The 10694-nt window shown below is 39.6% G+C and overlaps 1 protein-coding gene across 1 annotated transcript; it reads left to right on the plus strand.

Annotated features, from left to right (window-relative positions):
* The first annotated feature begins 372 nt into the window (after window positions 1–372).
* Window positions 373–5609, plus strand: prph2a (peripherin 2a (retinal degeneration, slow)). Its single transcript, XM_034108188.1, has 3 exons — window positions 373–953; window positions 3013–3259; window positions 5406–5609. Exons 1-3 carry the CDS (start codon window positions 373–375, stop codon window positions 5607–5609), a joined length of 1032 nt encoding a protein of 343 aa, XP_033964079.1.
* The last annotated feature ends 5085 nt before the right edge of the window (window positions 5610–10694 follow it).

Genomic DNA, 10694 nt, shown 5'->3' on the forward strand with positions numbered 1-10694 from the left:
GCAACATCACGATTAACCTCACCTGCGTGCTGGGGAGGGAAAAAACGGTAAAAATTGGGGAAAAATAGCCTGGTGAAAGTGGATGTTTCTGTCACAATGGGAGAGGAGATAGCTTTTAAGAAATAACTTTACTACGCTGCTCCCGGTTTCTCCTGGGTTCTTCATCTCTGCTGTTTTTCTATGCGATGGATTACAGGCTGAGCTGATTCCTATTTTGCCTTTAGACCAGCCAGAGGAGACCCTGATAGCAAAGGGACCGGGAAACAGGAACTGCAGGTTGGCGTGTTCAACAACACCTTGGAGCTCCTGCTGTTCTAGATCGTAATTTTGAGTATTTTCTTTACTGGGTGAGGACACATTACAGCTTCAACAATGGCTTTGATGTTGGTAAAGTTTGACATGAAGAAGCGAGTAAAGCTCGCTCAGACAATATGGTTCCTGTACTGGTTCGCCGTAATGGCCGGTGTGCTGGTCTTCAGCATGGGGCTGTTCTTTAAGATCGAGCTGCGAAAGCGCTCAGAACTTATGGACAACAACGAGAGCCACTTGCTGCCCAACGTTCTTATATTAATGGGTCTAATAGCCTGTGGCGTCAACGCTTTTGGAGGCAAAGTCTGCTACGACTCCCTGGACCCTTCCAAGTTTATAAAATGGAAGCCCATGTTGAAGCCCTTCTTGATGTTCTGCGTGGGGTTCAACGGCCTGTTGTTTGTCACAGCCCTGCTGTGTTTTGTGATGAGGATCCCGCTGCAGTACACCCTGGCTGAGGGGCTGAAGAATGGCATGAAGTTCTACAAGGACACGGACACACCAGGACGATGCTACATGAAGAGGACCCTGGACCTGATGCAGATGGAATTCAGATGCTGCGGAAACGACTACTACAGAGATTGGTTTGAGATTCAGTGGGTAAGCAACCGCTACCTGGATTTCAGCGCAAAGGAAGTCAAAGAGTAAGTGACGCAAATTCATTTTCACAATACAATACAAAGGGGCTTTATTGGTATACCCACATTTTAAACATAGTATTGCCAATACTGCGAAACGCGAATTCATAACTAAATCCTGCATCATAACCTTTAAGAATTTGAGATTAAATGTTAGATATTCCTGTTTTAGGCGACAGGAGAAAGGCTTAAAGAGGTTGACATTTAAGCTGCATGTACTATCTCAGTGTGTCTAAAGGACCCTTTCACCGACCTCCACGGGGTGGTCAGGTCCTTTAGGGGATAGTATAAGTGGATTTCAGGTGAAGGTCAAAGCAGGTGCATTATTCCCTTTCGTCCACTGAGAATAACGAAATGATGACAGCAATGAGGACATGGCATTGGGAGCCGTGAGGGTGGAAGAGGATACTAGGCAGTTTTCTGGATAAAGGTGAGAAGGAGGGACTTAAGGAGGTGATTAGGGACAGAAAAAGATTCAAAGGTCAAAAAGGCATGAGCGGGATTAACAGGACCTTGTTCCACTCCAGTGATATGTGGCCTCTTTCTGACAAAATGTTCATATCTACATTGATTGAAGTACCAGATAGGATTGGCGACGAGTATTGTACAGGGAACAATTTTGAGCACTGGCACATAGTGTTTAATCTTAAGGATTACAGAGTCCACGTCCTTCAGGGTTAGGGTTAGGGTTAGGGTTAGGGTTAGGGTCCTGTTCAATCATCAGAGGACCTGGCAACACAACAATGTGTAGCTTCTATGATCAGTATAAGCACTATCTAGGACTGCCTGGAAGAAGAGATATTGTCTCACTGGGACATTCTCGGCTAAATAGAGATTAAATAATTATAGGACAGTATTATTGGAATATATTTCTCAAAAATTGCTTATTTTTAAGTTTTGAAGAGTATTTTCTTTTGAACCAAATCCAATCCTTAAAATCCTCCAATATCAGTTCAGCCATTTATCCAATTACCTATGTCGAGTTGGTAATTTGTTTTCTGGTTGGGTTGTTTGTCAATAGGATTACTTACTGGCCTGATTTCTCATTAAACTTTGAAGAACAGTGTAACATGTGCCAAGAAATAACTCATTTTATGTTGAAGCGGATCCGAATCACAGGGCGTCTACAAATTATTATTCACTTTTGTTAACATTCTAAGCTAGTGCATTTGGCCTTGACAGAGGTCTGTGCTCTTCCAGTGTTCTTCTTCTTAATAGTGCTGTGACTAGTATCCAGAACTGATCCCTATCCTTTATAGGGTTGTAAGTACTCTGTGTTCTGTAGTAATGCCCAAAGTCTTATCTGGGGCGTTATTTTTGGCTTGTTGATGTTTCTAAACACCACTGATCCATTTCTGACTATCTCATGTCTTAGTGATACAATCCTACCCGTCTTTCCATTGACCTACTACCATCAATAACAGTTAGCAAGATCTGTGTAAGGCCCTTTAAACACAATTTGAGACATTTTATCAATAAACATTAATGGTTTTAATTCAGTCATTTACTGCAAACCAATTTACAGTAAATGAAAATGAGTCTTGTACACCAGTGACAGTGTTGTTTCACACAAGAAAAAAATAAGGGAATAATATACAATTAACACAATTGAAGCAATACAAACCATTTAATAAACTCGGCAATCATCCTAATTTTGTGATGGTTTAAAGTTTGATATATGCTTATCCTCTTTAACAGAGATGTTACAATTAATTGGCAAGAATGTTGGGTTTGGAGTTATGCATAGCATTGTTACGATTGCCTTAAATACCTTATACTCATTAGATGTGTTTTAATTAGATTATATTCAGTCGTTGAAATAAATAGTCTTGATTAAGGTCAGAGTTTGATCAATGCCTGTATGACCAACAGCAGTTTGGTCTTTTTTTAAATATTCAAGGGATACTTTATAACCCAACTGAAAATATCTAATGCCCTATACTCATAGTACAAATGCAATTAACTAGTTCACACATACGTCAATACAGTTCCTGATCTTTAATCCCTTTCACCTCCCGCCAATCTTAATGAGACATTAACGTGGAACTTTGCCTTATCCTCTTAGCCGCATTGGGAGCAACGTGGACGGCCAGTATCTGATGGATGGAGTCCCGTTCAGCTGCTGTAACCCCAGCTCCCCCAGACCCTGCATTCAGGGCCAGATGACCAACAACACTGCCCACTACAGCTACGACCACTACACGGAGGAACTCAACGTATGGAAGCGCGGCTGCCGTGAAGCCATGGTGTCCTACTACGGAGGCTTGATGAACACCATCGGAGCCCTGGTCTTGTTGGTCACCATGCTTCAGGTCAGGGCTAGTGATGCACACAACACAAATATTCACGCAAGAAAATTATAATTGTGTACCTCAATACAGTCTGTTTTGTATTCCATAATTGTAAGTCCCGAAAACCTACACTATCACCTAGCTATCACAAGGACTTTCTCACTAACAATCTGAAATTCAATGAAGGTAGAGAAATTAACCAGACATGGATTTGTGAGTCTTCCATCTTGAAGTTTGTCCCTTGTAAAATTGATGCTTGATTATTGTCCCATTTGGGTCAAGTTGTCCAAGTACATTTTCTAGCATTAAACCATCTTTGCCTCATTGGCCAAGATGTAACAGGGCTCATTGATGAACACACCCACAGTTACCTGGCGGTTGTTAAGAACGGCAGTTGGTATTTTCCCTCAAACTCCCACAAGCAGCAACAATTCCATATTAAAAATGTAAACGTTCACAGGTGACACAGGTGACACAAAGTTACTTTGTATCAGTACTTTCTGATTTTATAAGAGATAAAGACTCAAACATCCATGTGAAGTAAGGGGGTCAATTTATTGATGATTAAATATGATGTATCTTTTTGCCAAACAATTCAGTGGGGGCTGAATAAAATTGCTCAGGAGTCAAATGAGGACTAGTAGTATGGCGTGAGATGACGATCTTGTGCTTAAACATGCTTAGCCTTGGCCCAGTTGGCACATCTGTCATCCATCACCTCCTTCCTTTCCTAACTCCGCCTCTGCCATCATCTGTTACTGCATCGTCCATAAAGAGTCTATCCTCTTTACCTTCTGTTAGGTTACCCTGCACCACCTTTGGCATGTACGCACATGCAGCTTACATACAGCATCTCACCTGCCACTCTTTACCTAAATGTTAATCCTACAGCTGTCCTACGGCCGGAACATCCTCTACCAACCTCGATTGTTGTTGTTGTTGTTGTCGAGGTCCAATAATCTTAACTCCACTGCAGTTAAAAGTGATAAACATTTACACATACATCCTCAAAGTCAGTGATAGTCAGTGAGTCCCTGTATCAACTCAACGACACCTCTGTCTGTCCAGCAAACAAGCTCTTGTTCTAGATGTAGCGACCCCCTGGAAGCTGATCAGACGCACAGTTGGAAGAATCTCAGATTTAAGAGATGTTACGCAAGAGTCTCCATACTGACACATTAGTGTGCTCAGAGATGGAGTGATGGGTTAATCTACGGGAGGTGACAAGGACAGACACACTTCCTGCAGCTTTAGCTCACAATCTCATCTGAAGTCACGGTCTTAAATTACTACTTAACGTTTCTAATGATAGAGTTGACCTCAGGCTGTAAATACCTTATTTTTCATAATTTGACAAACAGAAAATAGAAAATTAGGGTAAAGGAACAAAATAATGATACAAACTAAAGTAAAAAATGTATGCTGAATAATTAGGGATAAAAAAAGAAAGAAAAAACGAATTTTCACATTTATTTGTTCTACTTCTTTATGCATTTCCCTCTCACCGATCACTCATACAAACCACACTTACATAACACATATGCACAGAAACATATTCACATAAAATACATCAATATCTAGCTTTAGAAAATGTTAAACACATACATTAAATATACAACTCAAAGCCTCAGTTTTCTTTATTATATTGTTAATGTCTATACATTGAGGGATCTTATTTATGCAATGTAATTTTCTTTCAAAATGTACCAATATATCATATTTAGAACACAATATAAATACAACTATGTACCTTCTTTTACTATGTCACTCACACTGCACTAATACAAAAAAAAAGTTTCTAGATATTTCCATTGTAATCTAAAAAGCCTGCAACTGTAATCTGCTGATTATGTTCTCCATTTTTATTTACTGGAACAATGTTGGCATATTTGCGTAAAAGTGATCCAAAGGTTTGATCAATCTTCAAAATATGCAACTCTAATTTTAATTTATAATGTAGTATTTTTTCACCTATGCGTTTTTATTCCTCCGGTCCCTTGACAGCAAGCAGTTGATAGGATATTGTGGTTGCCACAAGATTCTATTTTTACTTATCGTATGATTACAAACAACACCTTTAAACATGTTGCCAGAGATTGTCCTCATCAGAAGAATCTGTGATTTCCTAGTGTTCAGGTGTTCTGATATGTATTTCTCACTGTTTCAGATTGCTGTGACCATCGGCCTGCAGTACATCAACAGCTCTCTGTCCAGCCTGGTGAACCCTGAGGACCCAGAGAGCGAGAGCGAGGGCTGGATCCTGGAGAAGACAGTGGGGGAGACGTTCACCGACATCATGGCCAACATGAAGGCAATGAGCAAAGGTGGCAAGGTGGAGGAGGCCGAGGCAGGGGTGGCCACGGTGAGCTGAGCTAACCCCTCCTGCAAAAACTGACACAACTCCCACCTAAAGAGGAGAGGAAGGGGACAAATCAGATCTAAGCGTTTTTCTACCAACATTCATTATGTCGACACTACCACACACAAACATACTCAGCTATGAACTCCTTTCAAAATGGACCCCTTTCAAATGGAATCCTTGCGTAAATAATTATATATTCATAGAGAGAGATAATGTGTAGGGTGAGTAATGTTGTAATTTTACATTTTGGTTTTTCCCCAACCAATCAATTCCATCTGAGGCTCCAGCCCTGCTTTCAGCATTCTTTTAAAGAAATGTTGGATCCGTGGGGTTTGGATCTTTACAAAAAAAAAAAAAAATGTGATATGTATTGATAAATATCAGATGCTTTGCAATCACGAGTAAAATATTGTAATGTTATCGGATAGTTTGGCGGGGATGGTGGTTGCTATGCAACCCCCCCTCTCATGGAATGATGGAAGGTATTTAACAGCCCAAAAGATATTTTGTTTTTGATTGACTTCTAGACGTTGGCTTGTAGCTCATAATGGTAACAAATGATATCCACTCAGCTCTTTTTACACTCCAGTCCGACTTTGTCCCAAACGAAGACTGGATAAGCTCCTGAGATGGAGTAAAATTATCAATTGAATGAATCGGTATGAATAATGCATGAATGTTGCGGCGTATGGTCGATTAGTGAGTCATGGGAACTGGGATGTGAGCCCTGTAGAGAGGCAGGGCCAACTCCAAACCTGTGGAGGGCGACTGAAATTGGCAGCTAAATCTTGGCTCCTGACCCCTGCTCTGTAATCTCAGACCCTCTTTGGTGTGTCCCTTGTGCATTCAGTATCTGTATATTAAGACACATGTATGTAAATTCCAACAACCTGGGTTGCTGTGTTTGTACATAGTGTAGAAATGATGAAATATATTTAACTTTTTTAAATAATGTAATTAAGCTAAATCTTTTATTGAAATCCCTGTAAAGTTTTTTCCATTTTTTTTCTTGGCTTTGTGAGTCTGTGTAGAATGAGAATTATAAAAAGGAATAAAGAATTTTAGAAATGTTATTTGATAGTGAAATAACAACGTTGTATTGTCCCGACCTTGAGTCGCACAAACCTGAGATCAAGAGGCGAGGCATGCTGTGAGTGCCGCAGGGTTCCTGATTAAGTCAATAGGATCAGGCCAATTATGGCATTACTGCTTTCAGGACATTGGATGACTCTTCACATGTCCAGTGTAAGGAAGGGGGGGGTTGAACCAGATACATTCACAAACTATAGAGTGAATGTGTGTGTTTAAAAAGGACTTTTTCATTTCAATCGGTTGTGTGGTGTTTTGATTTAATGCACAATCTGATATTTCTGTGTCTTAAATCCGGTCTATAATGAGCCTTGACGTTTAAAGATGGAAAATAACAAATCCCTTGATCCCTTCAGCACATATGTTGATAAATAGCAACCAACTGTTGATCTTTTGAAACACAGTCCACTAAGTTACATCTTATCTGAGCTCGACATACACTGCAAACACATATCAGGAAACCACTGTGTGAAAATCAGTGTTTTTTAGCAGATAGGGGGCTAGGAAAAGTCAGCTGCAAAGAAGTAAAGAGGCCAACTCCGCGCCGTATTTTTGTTGGAGCAAAGCACATAACCAGCACTGAGTAGATAAGAGGCCTAATCGGCTTTAGATTAGCATGAGCCCCTCAGCCAGGTGAGCTGCTGCTGGACTCACGTCACGGAGTCAGGGACACACAGACAGAGATAAAAAGAGTAATAGGTTAAGTGCAATGAAAAGGTAGGCCAAGCAGCTAAAACATGATGGTTTGAGTAACATATGGAATTAATGAATAGATTTGAAACAAAACGTAGAAACAGTGGTGGAAAAATTAGATCCTTTAATTGAGTGAACCACAATGTAATGGTACACCATTAAATCAAAAGTCCTGCATTCAAAAAGTGAAAGTACAGAGTAAAGTCTTCTCTGCCAAACATATACAGTATATACAAATAAATAAAGATAAGGTATAAATATAAAATAAGTTCTAATTTTGCTGCAGTGTATAACTATGGATAATATTAAGAGATCCTATTTCTGGTGCTTTAACTTTTTAACAGTATTTAAATGGAGTTTATGACATAGAGCTAAGTGTGACTGTTTCATATAAGAGTATTTTTATAAATATCAGTCGTTTGATCTGTAACATGCATCGTATTTGAAATGCTCCTATTTTTGTGTATAGTTTTTTTGGAAGTAAATAGTAACTAGCGAAAAGTACACAATTTACTTCCAAATTGTGATAAACTATAGTACTTGAGTACATTTACCAATAAAGATATTGTCAAATATAGAACAGTTTTAATCAGTGGTGGAAGAAATATTAAAATATTCCCTTAAATAAAATTCAACGAGAAATATTAGCAAAAATACATGAAGTACAACAAGTAAAGAAGCCTACTAATTTTACAGAATTATTTCAGAAAATATAATATTAGTAGATTACAAATGTACTGAGTTACTTATCCCCACTGGTTTAACAACCCATTATTGTCCCGACAACAAATGTCATGAACAAACCGCCTGCTATCAGAGCAACTTCTGTTTGACAGTAAATTGTAAATTTAAGATACATAATTTACCAAATTGCATCCGATATTGTTTCCAAACAATTCTTTCTCATAAGAAGACTGAAGCTTCTCCCACATAGCCCACATCTGTTAACTATCCTGAAAGGAACAGGCTGCAAAAACATCCTGTGTGTCTATTGTCTTCTGCTGCTCTCTGTTGGTGACGGCAGGTAATAAAAATACAAATACACTTGGTGTGAATCTAATCCATTGAAGATCTCCGACTCCAGCAATAATATAAAATGTAGTTAGCTTCAGTTGAAACTCTTTTGTGATCAACTGTTCTTGCAGCAACCTTTACTCCCAGCCTCTCTTCAAATGTAGATTATTTGACTCCAAATGTATTCTGAACTTTCCCTGCGTCATTGACAAATTGCTGGCATGCATCGACACTTTAGGCCTGTACAAGGTTTCAGTTACATTAGAAGTCCACAGGAGGGTGTCTTTTCATCAGTGATGGTATAACAGGGATGACCACCCCACTGCTGAAAATACTTTAAGATGAAGAGCATGTAATACTTAATACGTAATAAATATTAAGATGAAACACAAAAGACAGAATTGTAATGAAGTCTATTTATAAGTAGTATGTCATCACTTTAATAAGATCCCTTTTATTGACACTAATGATAAAAGCACATCTTCCAGCAACTGAAAACTAAATTTAGACAGGATATAAATATTAGTTTAATATTTGATTGATGTGTTGATTCTTTTTTTGATTATTGGATTAAGTGTTTAGCATAAAAATGTGAGACGGAGTGAAAAAAGGACATTTATTTCCAGATATCATTAGTTGTATTCAACAAACAGACCAAAACATGTCCATGCAATGAAGACTCTGAAATATCAGTAGTATCGATTACGTTTTTAGGGGTTTTATTTGTTTGTGTTTTATAGGTTTTTGTGCATGTAAATGGTCTGAAAAGGCTAAAATCCCAAAGTTCATGCCAGAGGGAGTTTCTTTCCCACACACTTACCCCCTGCCTGAAACGCCTCCATTATAGTCCTTTGAAAAGTGACATCACTCTGTAACACTCGCGCTTCTAGTGGCTAGCACTCCAACATATGCTAAGGGCCGGGACATCTCTAAGCAGTTGACCAATCACAACGGAGACGGCGAGCTAACCAATCAGAGCAGACTGGGCTCTGGTTTCAGACAGAGGGTGAAAAGAGGTGCTGCAGCACAGGCAGTATGAGAAAAATAAAGACCTTTCTGAACATTAAAACATGGAAACATGTATTAGTAGAGGCACAAAATACATATGAACCTGAACAAGCTCAGAATAGGGCCCCTTTAAACGTTATCAAATTAATTGTCAATAAATGGTTTCAGATTTGATTTATGGAATTTATGATTAAACAAATGAATGGCCTACATTAAATCATATGTGACTGTTTTGCATCCAGAATGCGACTAATAGATGAATGTAAAATGTGTAAAATATAATAAAATAAAAGGTAGGCTTTTAACCTTTAGCCTATAGGAGTAAAAACTATACAACAACAAGCTTTACAAGACCCGAAAAAAGTTATGAATGAATGAATGTTTTAGAGTGATAAGGAAGTCATGTGTTTGGAGTTATACATGCTCTGATATTAACTGTGGTAAAGGGTTGACCTTGACATTTGAGCCAAAGGTCAGGGACAGTGCTATCACATCCCTCTACACTTCACTACAAGCTGAATAAATATGGCAGACAGAAAGAAAAGCAGAGGCAGAAAGTGAGAGAGAGGCCCGTGACTGGTAGATGTGTGGCCTGCTCAGAGGGGCATTGTTGGAGCTATGAGAGGACAATGCACTGCCCCCGCCCTGAATACTCGCCATACCAGCTGATCAGCCATTACCAACGCTGCTGCTGCCCCGTTACAATTCCTGCTGCTTTCACACACACACACACACACACACACACACACACACACACACACACACACACACACACACACACACACACACACACACACACACACACACACACACACACACACACACACACACACACACACACACACAATCAAACACACTTTGCATCCCACTCTGCCTCAATCATAAGTTTAGTCTTACAAGGCAAAATCATACACTGTGTAGAACAGAGAGAAACCAAGTGGGAGGCCATGCAGCGCCGGACAAAAGGCTTAAGTCAAGGCATGCATGGGCACACATGTTGTCTCGCCACTGTGTGTGTGTGTGTGTGTGTGTGTGTGTGTGTGTGTGTGTGTGTGTGTGTGTGTGTGTGTGTGTGTGTGTGTGTGTGTGTGTGTGTGTGTGTGTGTGTGTGTGTGTGTGTGTGTGTGTGTGCACATGTGTGTGATTTACAGCACGTTAAGTTTAGCCACTAGCACCTATCTGTTCCCACTTTAGCAATAACGTTTCTGTTCCAGCCACCCAGAGAGGACCAACGCACACATCACACCTGCTTATTATTTCAGGATCCCTGACAAAAGCCCTGAAAGTGGA

This window comes from Pseudochaenichthys georgianus, chromosome 19 (assembly GCF_902827115.2).
Source record: "Pseudochaenichthys georgianus chromosome 19, fPseGeo1.2, whole genome shotgun sequence".
In the NCBI taxonomy this organism is placed as follows: Eukaryota; Metazoa; Chordata; class Actinopteri; order Perciformes; family Channichthyidae; genus Pseudochaenichthys; species Pseudochaenichthys georgianus.

Excerpts from the sequence above, each read along its gene's own strand:
- prph2a (XM_034108188.1), top strand. The coding sequence starts at position 373 with ATGGCTTTGATGTTGGTAAAGTTTGACATGAAGAAGCGAGTAAAGCTC. Across the intron at positions 954-3,012 it reads AGCGCAAAGGAAGTCAAAGA|CCGCATTGGGAGCAACGTGG; the intron begins GTAAGTGACGCA and ends TTATCCTCTTAG. Across the intron at positions 3,260-5,405 it reads TGTTGGTCACCATGCTTCAG|ATTGCTGTGACCATCGGCCT; the intron begins GTCAGGGCTAGT and ends TCACTGTTTCAG.